General features: G+C 44.4%; 1 protein-coding gene across 2 annotated transcripts in view; it reads right to left on the bottom strand.

Annotated features, from left to right (window-relative positions):
* LOC139279770 (transcription elongation factor A protein 3-like) overlaps positions 1 to 21204 on the bottom strand; it is a 47456-nt gene that overhangs the window by 16256 nt on the left and 9996 nt on the right. The window contains exons 4-9 of one of the 2 annotated variants that reach the window (XM_070898971.1): positions 17391 to 17517; positions 15437 to 15523; positions 11247 to 11324; positions 9197 to 9274; positions 2062 to 2213; positions 634 to 695 (exon numbers count right to left, since the gene is read on the bottom strand). In XM_070898971.1, coding sequence (XP_070755072.1) covers positions 634 to 695; positions 2062 to 2213; positions 9197 to 9274; positions 11247 to 11324; positions 15437 to 15523; positions 17391 to 17517 — 584 coding nt within the window. The remainder of the gene's footprint in view (positions 1 to 633; positions 696 to 2061; positions 2214 to 9196; positions 9275 to 11246; positions 11325 to 15436; positions 15524 to 17390; positions 17518 to 21204) is intronic. The other variant, XM_070898972.1, reaches the window with a different exon arrangement.

The following is a 21204-nucleotide window of genomic DNA, read 5'->3' on the forward strand; positions in this document are numbered from 1 at the left end:
AGCGCTCCTCTCCCCGGCGGTACAAGCAACGAGCCGAGGATCTCGCCCGGGCTTTGCGATCGGATTTGCCGCGGAGGGTCAAATCGCGGCAAAAACCCGGTCGCAAACTTCGCGAAAATCCAGCCCAAAGTGTCAATTTGGGAATGTCAACATTCTCACCTCTGGGTCAGAAGACTGTGGGTTAAATCCCTAACTATATGGGATTTGAGCATAAAATCGAGGCTAGCACTCCCAGTGCAGTACCCTCGGAGGTGCCACCTTGGGATGAGTCGTTAAACCAAGGCCCTCTTAGGTGGGCATAAAAGATCCCATGGCACTATTTTGAAGAAGAGCAGGGGAGTTCTTCCGTGTCCTGACCAATAGTTATCCCTCAACCAACACCTAAAACCGGATTATCTGGTAATTATTTCATTGCTGTTTGTGGGAGCTTGCTGTGCACAAATTAGCTTCAGGTTTCCTAAATTACAACAGTGACTACACTTCAGAAGTACTTCATCGGCTGTAAAGAGCTTTGGGACGTCCCGAGGTCGTGAAAGGCGCTATATAAATTTACTTATTTTCTTTCTTTTTTTTTTCCCCCCTCTGAGTTCCTGACACCTTTCAGACTCGGTATAACTGCTGATTAATACAAAGGATATATTCCTCGATTTCTGCAGCCATCTTCTCACAGTTGGTACCATAGTCTTTGTAATCATCTATGAAAAGAAAAAGTGGTAAATTATTCCTACAATTGGCGTTGAAATAAACGGGGTAGTTCCACGCCCAGTGCTTCCAGCAGGAATTGGCGCTCCCAGCAGGGAGTGGCGCTCCCAGGGAGCACCTGCGGAGGAAGTGCAGGCTGCCCAGCCAGGGTTTCCCACTATGTGCCTGTTGTCCGGTGTGTCAGGTTGTGGAATTGTTCCCACTAGTCACTGCCAAAGCCCAGCAATTATTGTACACATTACAGATGGTGTTGCGTCAATTAAACTGTAGTAAGTGATTAACAACAGAGTAGGGTTCAGATTTTGATGGCATGTGGAGTCAGGGTGTGCAAAGCTTCTAAATGTCAACATAAGCAGGGCAAGAATTCTAACCTCAAATATGACCTCACTGCAGCAGACAGCAGCACTTGCCACTGGTGGGATTGAACATAAGAAATAGGAACAGGAGTAGGCCATTTGGCCCCTCGAGCCTGCTCCACCATTCAGTAAGATCATGGTTTGCTCCCTCAGTAGTATTGGTGAATGTGGACTCCTCACCCAGGTTCACCCACTTGCCTTCTCCCCCCACTTGATGTTGAAAACAACCTTCCACCAAGGGTGAGGCAATTGGAGGAAATATGAAATAAGAAAAAACCCTTTCGGCATCCAAATAAATTGCAGCTTATGTTGGTGTCACTATCGCCTCTGTGTCAGAAGGTCGTGGGTTCAAGTCCCACTTCAGAGACTTGAGCACAAAGTTTAGGCTGACACTTCCCAGAGCAGTAGTGAGAGAGTACTGTACTGCCAGAGGTGCCACCTTTTGGATGAGATGTTAAAGCGAGGCCCTCTCCGCCCCTTCAGATTGACATAAAAGATCCTGTGATACTATTTAGCAGAGCAGGAGAGTTCTCTCCTGTGTTGTGGCCAACATTTATCCCACAGCCAACGTCACTAAAAAAAAACCAGATTATTTATCTCATTGTTGTAATTGGGAGTTTACTGTGTACAAATTGGCTGCCGCATTTCCTATTTTACAACAAAAGTACTTCATTAGCTATAAAGCGCTTTGGGACGTCCTGAGGTTGTGAAAGGCGCTATATAAGTGCAAGTACTTTGTTTTATTCATTAATCAAAAAATTCCCTGAATGTCAAAAAGCCAAATCAAATCCATAATTTTTTAAGTCAAGCATATTCGACAAATTCCAAAGTGAGATTGTCCTGGCTCTGTTTGCTCCTTCAACCCCACCTTGGCCAAGATGCCCTTGAGCGGTTCTATTCTCGTCCCCCACTCCCAACACACTGCCACCTGCAGGCACTGTACAGTACATGTTAAAAACTGTCAACAAACAAAACCAATCGAACATGTGGAAAAGCATCTTACCATCGGTCTTCAAAGCTGCTACTAACATCTCTATGCATTTGTCGCGGATGGACACCCCAGTTGACAGGTAAGGAGGGAGAATGGTTGGCGAGGAGAATGTCGGGCTTGCTGGGGTAGTAGGCGATTCCATCTTTCCTCTACTGCCAGCACCACTGTTAAAACAGGAACAAGGCGTCAGGAGAACAAATCTCAGAAAGTTCAATCTGGACATGCAGTCTACATAAAAACCTAAAGGTTCCCATAAAGCCTTCATCACGATGATTAGCGGGATATGTGTAGGGAAGTCCAAAGGGGCATGAGCTCAAGGAAGCCAGGAAATCAAGCCCACCAGCACTTTCCATCAGCTTGATTTAACCAACCACTTAAGAGAAAACTTGTTGCCAACAATTGAGACCATCTCACCTTAAGTGCGACATAATCACCAGATTATTTATCTCAAATTTATCTTTCAAGACTACTCTGCTAGCCCATCGGGTCACCTATGATAGACATAGCTTCCTTTCGCCAGTGCTTTGCAAACAGGTTGGAATTAAATAAAAGAACTTGCTAGCCATTGCCAAGTGTGAGCAGGAACCACATTGCAGCCATCTTGTTTGGGTCACATGCACCACATCGTTTTTGTGTCAGCCAATGGTGGCGGTTTCTTTCAGGAGATCGGACTTTGATCAGAAGCGAATGCCATGGGAGCTTGCACGGTGTTATCGCATTGTTACTAACTGCATCAGTTTTATCATTCTAAGTTTGAAATGGGGAGCCTTTGGGACTGATTCCAAAGTCTGGAGAGCAGGCAGCGAGACTGATCAGGAAAGAAGAATACAAGAACATAAGAAATAGGAGCAGGAGTAGGCCATACAGCTCCTCGAGGCTGCTCCACCATTCAATAGGATCATGGCTGATGATCTAGCTCAACTCCAATTTCCCACGACCCCCCCATCTCCATATGCAGCCCACTAAGTGCCCATAATTGCATGGGCAGCACTCTGTGCGAGTGCCATGCTATACCAGGTTCAGAGTGTGGAATCAACCCCTTATGACTACGACAAGAAAATTCCAGAGAGGTTTACATACCATAATTTGCTGGGCTGTTGCTATGGGGACAAAAAGGGGCCTCCAACAAGGAAAATATTTGACTTATCAAAGGCTCGTGTAGATTGAAGAATCGGTCTAAAATTAGCCAAATCTTTGTTCCAAAGCAATAAAACCAGTGGGTTTTACGTTCAAATCTACTTTCCACATCAGAGACCATTCGTTAGATGTTGGCTGTGACGTCGTAGGAAAGGATAATGGGGAGTAGGATTAACTGAGCTTAGAGCATCATTTGTAAAGGGTGTCCTCCAACCAGCCCCTTCTTCCAGTTTTTTGATGCCACAAGGCATTGCATAAAGCAAGAGGCCTTAAAAGAGGAGGAACTATAAAGGAATACAGTGTGCAAATAATCCTTTGTCTAACCAATGGTTACCAGATAGTTCATCTCCATCTATCAATGTTCTTGGTCTCACTGCTACTTTGCTTTCAAATGAAACTTCCAGTCTCCTCCATTGCTAATGCTATCTGAAAGAACATAGGAACTCGAGGCCATTCAGCCGCTCGAGCCTGCTCTGCTATTCCATTAGATCGTGGCTGATCTGTAGCTTAACTCCATTTACTCATCTTCGTTCCATATCCCTAGATAGCCTAACCTAACAAAAATCTACCAATAAAAAAGTGTGGTTTCTTCTTTCGTTAAAACATGTCACATTTCAGGATTTTTTGACCACTTTTCCGCAAAGGAATTAGGAAATAAAGACTTGGGGGGGTCGAAATTCGTTATGGCCGTTTTTGAGGCGGTGTCACTGCCAGAGTGCTGATTTTAGCGCCGGGTGTTAGGCGCAGCCTCAAAGTCCTAAATTCAGTATTTACGCCCAAAGATGAGAGAGCAGCGCAAAAAAGTGGCATTGCACACTCCTCCTCGGGCGGGAGCTCAGGAGGCCGACGGAATTTCCCGATGGGAGGCAGCTGCCATGCTAGAAACAAAACGGGAAGGAAAATAAAAAACTACAACTTCTCCGATTCACACACACACTTCTCCACTCTTAAAACTAATGAAAACATGCAGAAATAAAAAGAGAGAGAAAAACTTAGCTTCCATCTGGGTGATTCCGCCCGAGATCCGCTCTTTAATGGCCACTTTTTCCTGGCTGTACGGCCACCTGTTTGTGCGGCAGCCGTACAAAGCAAATGTTGGGACAGAAGCGTCAAAGAGGCGCTGCACGCTGGATGACCTCACCACGCGGGTGGCATTAGCCGGCACAGCGTTGCCTCTTGGCGCCTCTGACAAAGAGCCGACTGAATTTAGGTCGCAGCGTCACTTACCGACGACGGTAGGCCTTTGCCGTCCATTAGCCGCCTCCTGCGCGCGGTAAACGGCGGGTACAAAACCCACTTTCAACCCCTTTTAAAGGATGGCTTCTAAAGCAAATTATATTCACACATTGGAAAGGGAAGCTAAAATGCTGTGATGAAAAGTGGTTAATATGGTACTGAATTGGTTTTCCCAAAGACTGTAAATAATAAGCAATTTGTCAGTTTGTCTCGGTAATCAGTAAACACTTCACACCCATTAAATTGGGAAGTCTCTCGCTTCAATAGAATTGAAACGTGGAAAAGTTATGCTAAATCTGTATCGAAGCTTGGTTAGACCACACTTTGAGTACTGCGTACAGTTCTGGTCGCCATATTATAACAAGGATGTCGAGGCACTGGAGAGGGTGCAGAGAAGATATACAAGAACGATACCAGAAATACGAGGGTATACATATCAGGAAAGGATGAACAGGCTGGGTCTCTTTTCTCTTGAAAAAAGGCGGAGGGGTGACCTAATAGAGGTCTTTAAAATTATGAAAGGTTTTGATAGAGTGGCTACAGAGTGTTTCCACTTGTGGGGAAGAGCAAAACTAGAGGCCATCAATATAAGATCATCACCAAAAAATCCAATAGGAAATTCAGAAGATACTTCTTTACCCAGAGAGTGGTGAGAATGTGGAACTCACTACCACAGGGAGTGGTTGAAGCAAATAGATAAATTTAAGGGGAGGCTAGATAAGCATATGAGGGAGAAGGGAATAGAGGGTTATGCTGATAGATTTAGATGAGGAAAGACAGAAGGAGGCTCGAGTGGAGCATAAACGCCGGCATGGACTGGTTGGGCCGAATGGCCGGTTTCTGTGCCTTATATCCGATGTAATCCCTGGGCACTGGCAGGGGAGGTCTGGCTGTAAATACAGGGTAATAAAAGAGAGACCCCTTGCGGATATATTTTATGGTGGCCTAATTAAGGTGTGCAAGATGATTAAAGGATTTGATAGGGTACAGAGAGGCAAACTATATTCTCCGGTGGGGGAGTCTAGAACAAGAAAGCTTAACCTTAAGATTCGAGCTATGCCATTCTAGGGTAATGTCAGAAAGCACCTCTTCTCACAAAGGGCAGCGGAAATCTGGAACTCACTCTCCCCCAAAAAGCTGTTGAGATACAGATCAGCCATGACCTAATTGAATGGCAGAACAGGCTCAAGGGGCTGAATGGCTGACTCCTGTTCCTACATTCCTATGAGACACGGACAGTCAGTTGTCATTTGTCAAAGATAAATGGTGCAAGGCCAATCTACGGCCAGGCTCAGAAGGGCAATGCAAGACAGCATTTAGGAGTTATTATGCTTAAGTCAAGCAAGGTGACCCACTGGTGTGGGGAAGGGTAGCAAGTTCATTGTTTTATATCATTACATGAAGACAAGTACTGACTGAACTAAGCAAGTTTGATCATAACTGTTGCTCACTACATCCCAAGTACTTTGAAACCAAGATCCACTACACAGTCTCCAATGCTAACTCATTCTTTCCCAGAATGGGAAAATTGGGGAGCTCCTTACCTCTCTCTATTTTCCCATTTTGAGGCCATGAAAACTAAAGGCTTTATATCACCTAACCATTACTTTCTGATTCACTTCATTTTATTTACCAACCTTCCTGTTATCCTACATTATGGCCCAAGACTTGGTTCCTGATTTTAAAAAAATTTAACCTTTCTTCTTTCATATTATCTGCTGAAGTTCTTCAAGCTGGTGAGGCAACTGTTAGGGATTTGTTGTTGAACGAATCCCTCCTACGACACAGAGAAATTTCATTCTACCAGTCAACGGAGCTACAGGATGCTAGGGATACAAAGCTGCAGTTATGAGAAGAGACTGGATATAGCAGGGCAATTTCCACTAGAGTGAGGGGGGGGGGGAGGAGGTGAAAAGGAGATTTAATAGAGATGTTTTCAAAATAAATAATAGAATAATTAAGGGCAAACTATTTCTTTGTGATTAGGGAGTCAGGGACTAGGGGTTACCCTTAAGAGTGAGCAGAGTTAGGATAAATGTCTTCATAAAGGGTTGTTAGAGCATGGAATGTTTTGCCACAGGAACTGGTTGAGGCAGAGACCACTACATCTTTTAATATAAAATTCAATAGATATTTGAAAGAGATGATAATACAGGGGTAGAGAGTGGGAGGCTGAGATTTCATAGCATCTTACAGCACAGAAGTAAGCCATTCAGCCCATCGTGCCCATGCCAGCTCTTGAAAGAGCTTATCAATTAGCCCCACTCCCCTGATCTTTTACAGCAGCCCCACAATATTTTCCCCTTCAAGTATTTATCCAATTCCCTTTTGAAAGTTACTATTCAATCTGCTTCCACCACCCTTTCAGGCAGTAGCGCAAAAATAATATATCTCATCTTACCTTGTACTCTTGCCAATTGCCTTAAATCGGTGTCCTCTGGTTAGTGAGCCTTCCGGCAGTGGAAGCAATTTCGCCTGATTTACTCTATCAAAACCGCTCATGATTTTGAACGTCTCTATTAAATCGCCCCTAAGCCATCTCTGCTCTAAGGAGAACAGCCCCAGCTTCTCCAGTCTCTCCAAATAACTGAAGTCCCTCAGCTCTGGTACCATTCTGGTAAATCGCCTCTGCATTTGATTTGGATTGTTCTGGCATGGAGACAGCCTCTTTCTGTGCTGTAAACACGTATGGTTCCAAGAGGGAATAAAATTAATAGACATTTCCCTTTAAAGTTTACAGCTGGTTGGCAACTGAAGTTATGTACTGATCAAGATACAATATTTGCCATTCAAGACATATTTTAAGCAAACAACATTTCTTACTTTAACCTAGAATTACCTAATAATAGTCAAGGTGTGCCTGTGTTCACAAGTTCAAGTCTGGCATGTGCAACAAGTAGGAACAGGTGAGTACTAGAATTTACTGCTGGGATTTTGTCTGGAAATGTATTTTATGTATGTGTCTGGTCCCAGTACCATTAACGTCTGTGTAAAACAGTACACAAGTTGGTTTGTGACATTGTGGTTATGTTTTTAGTCCCACTGTTCTGAGTACTAAGATGGTACTGGTAGGTTTTGTTGACCTCAAGCTCTCTGATGAGAGGGAAGAGGTCCTTATGGAATGGAACACAGCACATCAGGGAAAGACCATGGCCCCTATTTTCCCCAATAAAGATTTCTGGCGTCCACTTACCTTTACGTACGTTTTCCTCACCACCGTCAGAGCCAAAAAAAACCCAGCAACTTCCCCGAACTGAAAGCTATTTTTAGCACCGCGCTACCAGAGTCCATTTCGGGGGGCGGTGCTTACAGTGTGCGCCAAAAATTCACTGCGCATGCACTGTTTTAAAAAAAAAAAAAAAATTTCAGCAGGGATGGAGAGCCAGAGATAGCAGTGGATCAGGTCGGCTGCGTTGAAAAGTTTCTCTCCAAAGGAAAAGGCTACCTTGAATGTTTTCTGAAGACTCTCCTTGATATGGTGCTTTGCCTGCAGTTTGGGAGAAAGGCTACTCTGCATTTTTTGTGATGTGCCTGGAAGTATCTCTGGCAATTTGGACGGAGTTGGAACTTCGAGGGAAAAGGCTGCTCGGGAACATTTGTTTTAAATTTGCCTGCAGTTTTCTCACCCACGGGAGAGGCTTAACAACAAGTTTTATTTCGGCTGGTTTACTTTTAACCTCCAGTTGTTTGCTCCGAAAAGCATGGAGGACCTTGGGCCAGGGATAGGAGCGGGCCAGCACCAATTTCATAAAGTGAAGGTAGGGTTTTTTACAAACGGTCTTCAATGTCTCTGTGCGCGGTTTTAAAAAAAGTGGGGGGGGGGGGTGAAATGGCTTTAATGGCCAGAAACGGCAGGTAATCACCTTTTTAACGTACACCAGCGCCAGAATATATGGCGCCAAAAATTCTGCCGCTGATAGTCGATGCCGGCGCCCAAGCATCAGTGAAACTTAGAAGTGCCCATCCATGCCAGAAAAATAGCTGGGTGCCAAACAATCGCCGCCCAATGCTGGGAAAATAGGGGCCAAAGTACCGGTCTTCTCTTCTGGTATAATGGAAATGCATGGGAACTTGCCTCGCAGACTGGCAATAATGTTGTGTTCTTTGGTACTACCCCTTAAGGCCAGGACACCTGGGAATCCCTGGCCCAAGACCGCTCAAAGCGGAGGAGAAGCATCAAGTCTCCTTGCCGGAAGCACGCGGAAGCCAAGCACAAATAGCGGAAGGAGCGCACGACAACCCAAGCACCCCACCCACCCGTCCCTCCAACCACCGTCGCCCCCCAACCCCCGTGACAGAGACGGTCACCTGAGAACTCATATTAGCGTGGAAGCAAGTCATCCTGGACTCCGAAGGACTGCCCAAGTAGGCGGCAGCTCCATAATGTGGTTTCTGATCCGTACTGAGTTAGCTCATCTCAGCCAGGATACAGCTAGGAAACAACACCTACTGAAGGGTTGGGGGTGTGAGGATCAGCCAGCGATCCTGCTCCTAATCGCCAGTGACCCTAGTTGCACAACAGATAAAGACAAGTCTGAACTTTGCAGTGGTGCTTTCCACAATCGCTCAACCTCCTGACACTCACTGCCTCAGCTAAGACATGAAAAATGGTCATTTGAATGAGGTACCACAAGAAGACAGCATCAGTGAGACAGTACACTAGGAAGAGGCAACACCTTCAGGAGAGAAGAGAAGAAAGTTGAAGAGTGAAAGCAAGTTTGTTTATGTCGGATTCGGTCTCTATTCTGCTTACGGGGTGTAACAAGACAGTTACCTTTCATCTTTCTTATCTGTTGAAGGTTTTCTTGACAGATCCAAGGTGATTGATGGCGCTTTGCTGAATGAATCTCTCCTGTAATGGAAAATAATTGTGTTTTAGGCCTTTTCAGTGTTAATCATTCCTCCTGCTCAGGAATTTGATGTTATCATGCTATAATATTCACCGTTTTTCAGAAAGTAATCATGAAACACTCTCTGCCTCTCATTCACCCAAATAAAACTTCACGCGAAATGTGAATATTAACATCAGTATTCATTAGAGTCACAGCGAAGCTCAGTTAACTTTAACAAGTGCCACAAACAGCCTGCAAACTTGATAACAATGTTAATTTTATCAAAGTAATCATCATAGAAGTGCCAATGTCTATGAGCTACTGAATGTTTACCACCGCCTGGGATTTTTGTGTGTGTGTCCTTAATATCATTGTCTGATGACATTGTGCAAATGGGACCACAAGTCACTGAACAGATGGGGGTAGAAATTGCGTGGCCGCCGATTTGTGGTGGTAACAGCCCTTAAGGGGCAACTTCGGCCCTCATCATCTCCTCGTCTTCCTCCTTTAATGCTTCTTTCTTTGATTCAACCATTGCCAAATTTTCAAAACTAGGTCATTTCATCGGTTTGATCAGTCACGATCTAATTGAATGGCGGAACAGGCTCAAGGGACTGAGTGGCCCACTTCTGTTCCTATGTTAACAATATGGCTGCCAAGCTCTCCTGATGGCTTCTTGCTGAAGGGACTAGGCAGGTCAATGCATGCCCTGATGTGGAATGGTGCCATAAGGCCAGAGGACTTCCAGTTTCCTTCAGAAATTGCTTATTTCAGCAATGCTTGAGCTAGGGGCACAGTTGGCCTATGTAATTCTCTTGAGCATATCGCACTTCCTTCCCCGAACCGCTGAAGGCCGTACCTTCAGCCACCTATGCCCCAAGCTCTGGAATTCCCATCGTAAACCTCTCTCTCTCCTCCTTTAAGCAGCTCCTTAAAACCTACCTCTTTGACCAAGCTTCTAGTCACCTGTCCTAATATCTCGTTCTTTGGCTCAGTGACAATTGTCTGATTACACTCCCATGAAGCGTTTTGGGACATTTAACTACGTTTAAGGTACTATATAAATCCAAGTTGTTGTTGTATGTGGGGCACTTTAAGATGCTTCTGAGAGATCTGATAAGATGCTCTATAAATGGACATCTCACTTTCTTTCTCCGAGACGTTAGGCAAGAGATTACTGTCCAGTGACGCCTGACACTTCAAGTGAGGGCAAGATCAGTTTTGCCTCAACTGCCCCCATCAACACTCACTGTCTAAGCTCACATGTAAAGAGCAGCCAGAGGGGTTATCAGTGCCCGTGGTACCCTACCCCAATACAAGTTAGTGCCAACGGGATAGATGGGGGTTGAGGGCAGAGGGAAATGGCTGCTTGCACATGCAAATCACCAATAAATCCTGGAAACGAGTCAGTAAACTAAATCAGCAGAATTTTTTTTTCGCAGATGTTAAGCATTTGGTTTTCTATTTACACATACAGACCATATGCTGGGAGAAGCAGAACTAGTTAGCATCGAGATGCATCAGCAAACTTTTATGAAAGTAAGGGGACTGGAATAATGAATTGCCACAATCCATGAATAAAAACAAGAAACAATTGGCACTTTCATTTAAATGGAGAAGGCAGAGAAAGCCTACACCTCAGCAATATTGCAGGGAATAAAACTTAATTGCCCACAACTTTAGTTTGTTTTTATATAATATATATATATATATATTTTTTTTTTTTTTTAAATGCCTTCGGTTTGCAATAGATTAAAAGCATACACTCGTGATATAAAAGAGCTTTTGACAAATGTTGTTTTCCCTGCATGGGGGAATAAAAGCCATACATCACGGTCATCTCTGTGGAAGTCATGCATAATGGAAGTCATGGTGTGTTTCAACAATATTTGCATCATTGTGCCATTCCTTCATTAAAAGAAAAATAGAGGTTTGCCAAATAATACCTCAGGGGGACTCTGTCCCTTTGATAAAGCAACAAGCCTGCCCTACCTTTCCTCTTTGTCTGTGGAGTTCTTTCTGGGTGCAGGTGAGAGAGTCGTTGGTGACATAGAGCTTGAGGAGTCACTCCTGCAAAGCATCAGAACCATTTCTTAACAAAACTCTCAAGGGAGTACGAATAAGGCTGCAGTTATACTGCCACTTGTGCGTCATTAACAGTTTACCCTTCAGAGCAACAGACAAGCGATGGTATGACTCCAGAATTGATATTTTTCCGGTACTGTTTTCCGAAAGACCAGGTAAGTGGCAGGATGTGGATGACCTCCACTTGCACAGCTCAGCAACAAGGTACTTGCAAACATTGTCCATTTTGGATACCTAGCGCTCCCGAAGGTTCAGCAAATTTTATTGCTTGCGGTTTGACTTTTACTTGTGTTGCCTGCTTTTGGTACGAGTTTGTCCTAAATCAGAGACTTCCTTTGGAATCGGAGGATAGTATAACTCCAGTCTATGCAACTGCTGCACATGCATTTAGGAAATTGCTAGATATTGTATTGGGGAGATGAGAGGATGGGCGTTCTGGAGAGGCAAATTCAAATGGCCTTCATCCGAACCAAACTATGATCTCGTGGTTAAAGAGTAATTTACTCCAATGGGTCAATTATTTTTAAAAAATCTTCAGCCAGAAAATGCTGTTAAATGGCAGTCTCCCATAATTACAGCATCAAACACCAGAAAGAAACCTTCTTGTACTAAGTATTTCCAAACACCTCACTTCTTTTCTGCACCTTAACTTCCTATTCTCACTCTTAAAACTTGATTTTCTCCTAGTTTTAGCCAATGCACCATTGAGTAAATTCAACAAAAGGAGCATGGTTGGAGATAGAACTCTCTCTCTCTCTCTCTCTCTCTCTCATTCAGTATGTCTCATTGTTGAGAGTGCAGGACCAGTGAATTTACCCACATGTTCAATTTGTTTTTCTTCATTAAAAAGTCTTCAATGCTTTGCCTCATCCCAACTCAAAGGGAGAAGGAACTTTCCAAAAACAAACACCCTTTGATGAGTTGACAACCAGCTCTATAATGCATTTGTGATAAAAGTCTGAAGATCCTAGAATCATGGAATGATACAGCACAGAAGGCCCACCAAGCCTGTGCCGGCACTTTGATAGAGCTATCCAATTAGTCCCACTCCCCTGCTCTTTCAACATAGCACTGTAAGTTTTCCAATTCCTTTTTGAATGTTACTATTGAATCTGCTTCCAGCACCCTCTCAGACCGTGCGTTCCAGATCACAACAACTCACGGTGTGAAAAAATGATTCCTCACGTCGCCTCGGTTTTATTTGCCAATCCTCTTAAATCTGTGTCCTCTGGTTATCGACCCTTCTGCTACTGGAAACAGTTTCTTCTTACTTACTCTAGCAAAACCATTCGTGATTTTGAACATCTCTTTTCAAAACTTCTCTTAAACATCTCTGCTCTAAGGAGAACAGCCCTAGCTTCTCCAGTCTCTCCACATAACTGAAGTTCCTCATCCCTGGTACCATTCCAGTAAATCTCTTCTGCACCCTCTCTAAGGCCTTGACAGCCTTCCTAAAGTATGGTGCCCAGAATTGAACACAATACTCCAGCTGAGGCTTAACCAATGTTTTATAAAGCAGAACTTCCTTGCTTTAGTACTCTGCCTCTAATAATGCCAAATGGATCCCAGATGCTTCTTTAAAAAAAAAACCAGCCTTCTCAACTTGTCCTGTCACCTTCAAAGATTTGTGTACATACTTTCCCATGTCTCTCTGTCCATGCACCCCCTTTAAAATGATACCATTTATATTGGCTCTCCTCATCCTTCCTACCAAAATGAATCACTTTACAATTCTCTGCATTAAATTGCACCTGCCATTTGTCTGGCCATTGCACCGGTCTGTCAATGTCCTACTGAATTCTGTTACTATCCTCCTCATTGTATACGACATTTCCAAGTTTTGTGTCATCTGCAAGCTTTGAAATTATGCTCTGTATACCCAAGTCCAGGTCATTTTAATATATATCAAAAAGGGCAGTGGTCCTAATACTGACCCCTGGGGAACACCACTGTATAATTCCCTTCAGTCTGAAATACAATCGTTCACCACTACTCTCAGCTTTCTGTCCCTGATCCAATTTTGTATCCACACTACCACTGTCCCTTTAATCCCATGGGCTTTCATTTTGCTAACAAGTCTATTATGTGGTACTTTGTCAAACGCCTTTTGAAATTCCATATACACGTCATCAATCACACGACCCTCATCAACCCTCCATCAAAGAACTCAATCGAGTTAGTCAAACACTAATGCCTTTAACCATCGTCATCATCACCCTCATAGGCAGTCCCTCGAAGCGAGGATGATTTGCTTCCACGCCAAAAAGGGATGAGTTCACAGGTGTTTCAATGAAGGACCTAATATTCCAGATCCCGAACTACATCCTGAAGGGTGGAAGATGCCTGTGCTTGGATTTTTTTAACGTATGGTGGCCGTTGTACATCAGCCACCACACGGGCTTGACAGAGCTAGGTCTTGGTCCAGTGGCAAGGATTACCCAAGACTAAATGCAGACCAGCTCTGCTGCACAGACCGAGCGCACACACATATCGCAGTGTGGGCTGACCCGTGCTGACCCTCCAATCTCGGCCAGTAATTACTGTTTCTTCAGTACGTGCAGTGTGCAGGACTCAACCACCCTTCCTGGGAACCATTGCCAGCTGTTGATTACCCTCTGTATAAACAAATACTTTGCAGATTTAAAATCAAGTCAACCTCAGATGTTATGGGGACATAATCTTTAAATTAGAGCCAGGCCATTTAGGACAAACCTTGGAAGTATAGTGAACAGTGAGGAGGATAGTGATAGACTTCAAGAGGACATAGGCTGGTGGAATGGGCGGACATGTGGTAGATGAAAGTTAACGCAGTAAAGTGTGAAGTGATACATTTTGGTCGAAAGAATGAGGAGAGGCAGTATAAACTAAAAGGTACAATCCTAAAGTGGGTGCATGAACAGAGAGACCCGGGGGTATGTGTGCATAAATCGTTGAAGGTGGCAGGGCAGGTTGAGAAAGCGGTTAAAAAAGCATACGGGATCCTGAGCTTCATGAATAGAGGTATAGAGTGCAAAATTTATGATGAACCTTTATAAAACACTGGTTCGGCCTCAACTGGAGTATTGTGTCCAATTCTGGACACAGCACTTTAGGAAGGATGTGAAGGCCATAGAGAGGGTGCAGAAAAGATTTACGAGAATGATCCCAAGGATGAGGGACTTCAGTTACGTGGATAGACTGGAGAAACTGGGGTTGTTCTCCTTGGAGCAGAGAAGATTGAGAAGAGATTTGATAGAGGTGTTCAAGATCATGAGGGGTCTGGACAGAGTAGATAGAGAGAAACTGTTCCCATTGGCAGAAGGGTCGAGAACAAGAGGACACAGATTTAACACGACTGGCCAAAGAACCAAATACGACACAAGACAAAATGTTTTTACACAGCGAGTGGTTAGGTCTGGAATACACTGGGTGGTGGCTCAATGACAGCTTTCAAAAAGGAATTAGATAAGTACCGGAAAGAAAACAATTTGCGGGGGAGTGGGTCTAGCCGAGGTGCTCTTGCAGAGAGCCGGCACAGGTTCGACGGGCCAAACGGCCTCTTTCCAGGCTGTAAGCATTCTATTCTGTGCGTGAAACCAGGAGGCGCTTTTCACACAAAGGGTAGTAGAAATCTACAAGTCTCTCCCCCAAAAGGCTGTAGGTGCTAGGGGACAATTTATATTTTCAAGACCGAGATCGCTACACAAGGACTCCCAGGTCCCGCTGAACTGCAGCACTTTGCAATCTTTCTCCATTTAAATAATAACTTGCTCTTTGATTTTGACCTCACACTTTCCAACATTATACTCCACCTGCCAAATTTTTGCCCACTTACTTAGCCTGTCTATGACCTTTTGCAGATTTTGTGTGTCCTCCTCACACATTGCTTTTCCTCCCATCTTTGTATCGTCAGCAAACTTGGCTACGTTACACTCACTATGATCTAACTGAATGGCAAAACAGGATCGAGGGGCTGAATGGCCTGCTCCTGCTCCTGTGTTTCTAATGCATTAAACCAGAATGGTTAACTATCTCATCAGTGGTCCCAGGATGCCAATTGTACCTGGATGAGGTAACTCATCCGCAGGACGGTAAAGGGTTAACAGTCATTATCCCACCTGTGTCGGTCCCGTTTTCCATCCGTGGAGTTCTTCCTGGACACGGGTGAGCCTGTTGGCGAGGACTTGGAGCTGAGCGAATCTTGCCTAGAAATCAAAACCACAAATCAAAACTATTGGTGGGATCGCTCCATATCTGATCTGTATCTTAGCTCCATTCAAATGTACACTCAGCCACATAACAAAATCAGAGCTAAACTGTGAATGTTGGAATTCTGAATTAAAAACCAACATCCCCACTCAAATAACAGCCTGAGAGAAAATAGGCGCAACACAGAAACATAGAAAATAGGTGCAGGAGTAGGCCTTTCAGCCCTTCGAGACTGCACCACCATTCAATATGATCATGGTTGATCATGCAACTTTAGTACCTCATTCCTGCTTTCTCTCCATACCCCTTGATCCCTTTAGCCGTACCAGGCAGTTACCATGGGTACAGTCATGGCCCCAACAGTTGCATGGTCATCTCATGATCTAGCACAAGAAGTAAAGAGGAAAGAAATACTTGCATTTATGTAGCATCTTTCAAACCTCACAAAGTGCTTTACAGCCAATGAAGTGTTTTTAAAGTGCAGTCACTGTTCTCATGTAGGAATCGTGACAGCCAATTTGCGCACAATAAGCTCCTACAAGAACAGATAATAATATTTCTGCGATGTTGGTTGCGGGATAAATATTGGCCCAGGACACGAGCGAGAACCCCCCTGCTCTTCTTCAAAATAGTGTCATGGATCTTTTATGTCCACCTGAGGGGGCAGTTGGGGCCTCAGTTTAACGGATCATGGCAAGAGGCGCCCACTGACACCCAAGAGCCAGCAACCTCCCTCCTAGGAAGTCATCGAGAAGGAGTAGAATTTGTCCAATGAGATACAACAGGGCTAAGTTTCTGATTTCTTGCTACTTTGGGGACCCTTGCCTATCAGAAGCACATTTTCAAAGTTCAGATTCGCGCTATGCATGATTTTCCAACCATTGATTTAAATTAGTTCCACATTCAGCTCCCCATTTCGCTAAAACTGTTTCAACTGAGAAATGCAGAGCCAGCAGTAGAACTCCACGCTGCCAGTTCACATTGCTCTAAATCTGGTACCAGGATTAAAACTAGTACAGCAACACGTTGCATTTGTATAGCGCCTTTGATGTAGTAAAACGTCTCAAGGTGCTTCATAGAAGCATTAACGAAATTTGACACCAAGCCACATAAAGGAGGTATTCGGAAAGGGGCTTGGTCACGGAAGTAGGTTTTAAGGAGCATCTTATAGGAGGAGATATAGAGAGGCAGAGGGGTTTATCGAGGGAATTACGGAGCTTAGGGCCTCAACTGAGATCGATATATTTTTGGCCGCTAAGGGAATCAGGAGATATAGGGATAGGGCAGGAAACTGGATATGATGTAGATGTTGAGCCATGATCTTATTGAATGGCGGTGCAGGCTCAAGGGGCCGTGATGCCTACTCCTATTTCTTATGTTATGTAGACTGCTGAAGGTACAACAATTGTATTGAATTAATGTTAAAATTACACAGTGCTAGGAAGATCATTTTTTCCAGTGCTCCAGCCTGTGGAAAGCTTTTACTTAAGAACATGCTCAAGACATTAGAATCATATAATCTTACAGCACAGAAGGGGGCAATTCGGCCTGTCGTGTCTGTGCCGGCTCTTTGAAAGAGCTGTCAAATTTAATCCCACACCGCAGCTTTCTCCCCATAATCCTGCAAATTAGTTCTTTTCAAGTACATGTCCAATTACCTTTTGAAAGTTCCTGTGGAATCTGATTTCACCACCCTTTCAGGTAGTGCGTTTCAGATCTTAACAACCCTCTGCATGAAAAATAATTCTCATTTTCCCTCTAGCTCTTTTCCCAATTATTTTAAGTCTGGTTACCGATCCATGTACCATGCTGCTTTAATGAGATCATTCCAGTACTGTGCAGGATGATAACCTATTCCCTTACCTCTCCACATATTTCTCTTTTGAATGTTTTCGGGGTGCTAGGGACACTGCTGATATTGCTGATGGCTTGTCTTTCTTCTCACCCTCTTTTTCTGGTCGTTTCTCAGTCTTGTGATCAATTTCTGAGGCTGAAAGGGAAAAAACATTTGAGATACATCTTGGTTCCTTCTTGGTGGTTACAGTGAGCCTTTATTAAATCAGTACAATCCGTTACATAAGCAAGAAGTAAATTTAAGACAGACTAGAGGTCTTCCCTACAACCAATTGATGAATATAAAGTTGTTTTTTTATGCACAGGATATAGGGCCCAAATTTCCCCAACCCCTTTTTCTGGCGCACTCACCTGAGACACGCCGACTTTGCGCACTCAAAACGGCGGCAAAAAATTTACTCAGCCGCTCTGCTGGGTGTCCCGGGTCCTGGCGCGGCGTATATAGTGGAGTGGGTGGCGGAGCTACAGCCCTGCGTCGAAAACAGTGCCGGCAGCTGTCCGCATGCGCAGCGGAGTCTGCGCGCATGCGCAATAGCTCCTCGCTCTCCCAGCACGTCCTGCAGGCTGTGAGCGGGACCCGATGCTTACCGCCCCTATCCCTGGCCAAAGGGACGACCCGATAACATATGATATTTCTTCAACAGCACCTCCTGATAAAATGTGGGCTAGCAGGCAGCAGTGTGGAGGGAACGTTGCATTTTGTGTGGGCACGTCAAATTGTTATGACCCAACACTGATTAAGTTTCAACATGCTTGATGACTCAGTGGACGGGAGAGGTATGATTCCTCCATTTCCAACGAAGCATAGCTAAAGGTTCTGGCTGTGACCTAGCTGTAAGAGACAGCCAATTAAATCCAGAGTGCCGCCCCTATCCCTGGCCGAGTGGCCTGCTGCACAGGCTGGCCGCTGCCTTCCCTGGAGAGAAGTCAAGTCCCTCGGAGAGATGTCAAGTCCCTCGGAGGGCCGAGTTAGGAAGGTAGAACTTAAGCTTCGATTGTTTTTATGCTTCTTGAATGTTGTTGTGAAGGTGTTTACTGCTTTGCAAGGTCCTCTCCGCTTCCCTTACCCCTCCTATCTCTGGCTACCTGTGCTGATTTCTTAATTCTCCCCAAGGGTTTTCTGTGCGGCCACAAGTGGCCACATACACTGGCCTAAGTTAGTTTGGAGCAACTATTGGCTGTCCAAACTGGCCAAAACAGGCATAGGTGGCTGGTAACGCCCCCTTTAAAAAAAAATAAACTAAAAAAATCCCAACTCACTCACTTACACTGGCTCAAATTAAATGTGCAGGATGGGGATTTTTAAAGAGACTCCAGAAAAATCAAGTTGCTCCAAAAACAATGGAGCAACTCCTGGGCAAATTTGGGCCCATAGCAACAGAATTGAGAGATAGAAGCTTCAGAAACTCATTCAAGAGCCACCTAGTGGATAGAACCTGCAACTGCATCATGACAGTTGACATTGCAAAATGTTGATAGAAAAAAATGTGACAAAAGCCATGACAAGACAAAGTAAAACTTATGGAGAGGAGGTGCACAATTACTGAAAGAGTTTGGAATGATCTGTTCAGGGAGGGATGTGGAGGCAAAAGCATTACAGTTTTGGTCTCCCTATTTAAGGAAGGATATACTTGCATTGGAGGCTGTTCCGAGAAGGTTCACTAGGTTGATTCCGGGGATGAGGGGTTGACTTATGAAGATAGGTCGAGTAGGTTGGGCCTATATTCATTGGAATTCAGAAGAATGAGAGGTGATCGTATCAAAACATATAAGATAATGAGGGGGCTCGACAAGGTGGATGCAAAGAGGATATTTCCACTGATAGGGGCATCTAAAACTATGAGGTAATAGTCTCAGAATAAGGGGCCGCCCATTTAAAACGGAGATGAGGAAGAATTTCTTCTCTCAGAAGGTTGTAAATCTGTGGAATTCTCTGTCCCAGAGAGCTGTGGAGGCTGGGTCATTGAATATATTTAAGGCAGAGATAGATTTTTGAGTAATACGGGATAAAGGGCTATTGGGAGCTGAAGGAAGTGGAGCTGAGTCCATGATCAGATTAGCCATGATATTAAATGGCGGAGCAGGCTCGAGGGGCCAAATGACCTACTCTTGCTCCTATTTCTCATGTTCTTATGAGGGACATTCACAAAATAGCTGGATACATAGGAGCAGGAGGAGGCCATTCAGCCCCTCAAGCCTGTTCTGCCATTCAATTTCGATCACTGCTGATCTGTATGTTAACTCCATCTACCCGCTTTTGTTCCGTAATTTTTAATACCCATGCCTAACAAAAATCCATTGATCTTAATTTTGAAATTTCCAGTTTGACCCCCAGCTTCAACAGCTTTTTTGGAGGGAAGGATGGAGTTCCCATTTTCCACTACTCTATGTGAAGAAGTGCTTCCTGACATCAATCCTAACTTTAATATTTTTCTCCCTTGGTCTGGACTTCCGCCCCCACCCCAGCCAGAGGAAATAGTTTCTCTCTAGCTACCCAATCAACTCTTTATGACTTGGCAAGCCAGAGTCTAGGTGCGGTAGAGGAACAGAGGGATCTCGGAGCACAAATACATAAATCACTAAAGGTTGCACCACAGGTTAGCAAGGCCGTTAAAAAAAGCAAACCAAGCACTAGGGTTTATTTCTCGAGGTAACGAATTGAAATTGAAGGGAAGTTATGCTAAACTTGTATCGAACCTTGGTTAGACCACGCTACAGTACTCCATATAGTTCTGATCGCTATATTATAAAACGAAGGCTATTGAGGCACTGGAGAGGGTGCAGAAAAGATTTACAAGGATAGAAACATAGAAACATAGAAAATAGGTGCAGGAGCAGGCCATTCAGCCCTTCTAGCCTGCACCGCCATTCAATGAGTTCATGGCTGAACATGAAACTTCAGTACCCCCTTCCTGCTTTCTCGCCATAACCCTTGATCCCCCGAGTAGTAAGGACTTCATCTAACTCCCTTTTGAATATATTTAGTGAATTGGCCTCAACTACTTTCTGTGGTAGAGAATTCCACAGGTTCACCACTCTCTGGGTGAAGAAGTTTCTCCTCATCTCGGTCCTAAATGGCTTACCCCTTATCCTCAGACTGTGACCCCTGGTTCTGGACTTCCCCAACATTGGGAACATTCTTCCTGCATTTAACCTGTCTAAACCCGTCAGAATTTTAAACGTTTCTATGAGGTCCCCTCTCATTCTTCTGAACTCCAGTGAATACAAGCCCAGTTGATCCAGTCTTTCTTGATAGGTCAGTCCCGCCATCCCGGGAATCTTCGCTGCACTCCCTCAATAGCAAGAATGTCCTTCCTCAAGTTAGGAGACCAAAACTGTACACAATACTCCAGGTGTGGCCTCACCAAGGCCCTGTACAACTGTAGCAACACCTCCCTGCCCCTGTATTCAAATCCCCTCGCTATGAAGGCCAACATGCCATTTGCTTTCTTAACCGCCTGCTGTACCTGCATGCTAACCTTCAATGACTGATGTACCATGACACCCAGGTCTCGTTGCACCTTCCCTTTTCCTAATCTGTCACCATTCAGATAATAGTCTGTCTCTCTGTTTTTACCACCAAAGTGGATAACCTCACATTTATCCACATTATACTTCATCTGCCATGCATTTGCCCACTCACCTAACCTATCCAAGTCACTCTGCAGCCTCATAGCATCCTCCTCGCAGCTCACACTGCCACCCAACTTAGTGTCATCCGCAAATTTGGAGATACTGCATTTAATCCCCTCGTCTAAATCATTAATGTACAATGTAAACAGCTGGGGCCCCAGCACAGAACCTTGCGGCACCCCACTAGTCA

The sequence above is a fragment of the Pristiophorus japonicus genome, chromosome 14 (assembly GCF_044704955.1).
Source record: "Pristiophorus japonicus isolate sPriJap1 chromosome 14, sPriJap1.hap1, whole genome shotgun sequence".
NCBI lineage: Eukaryota > Metazoa > Chordata > Chondrichthyes > Pristiophoridae > Pristiophorus > Pristiophorus japonicus.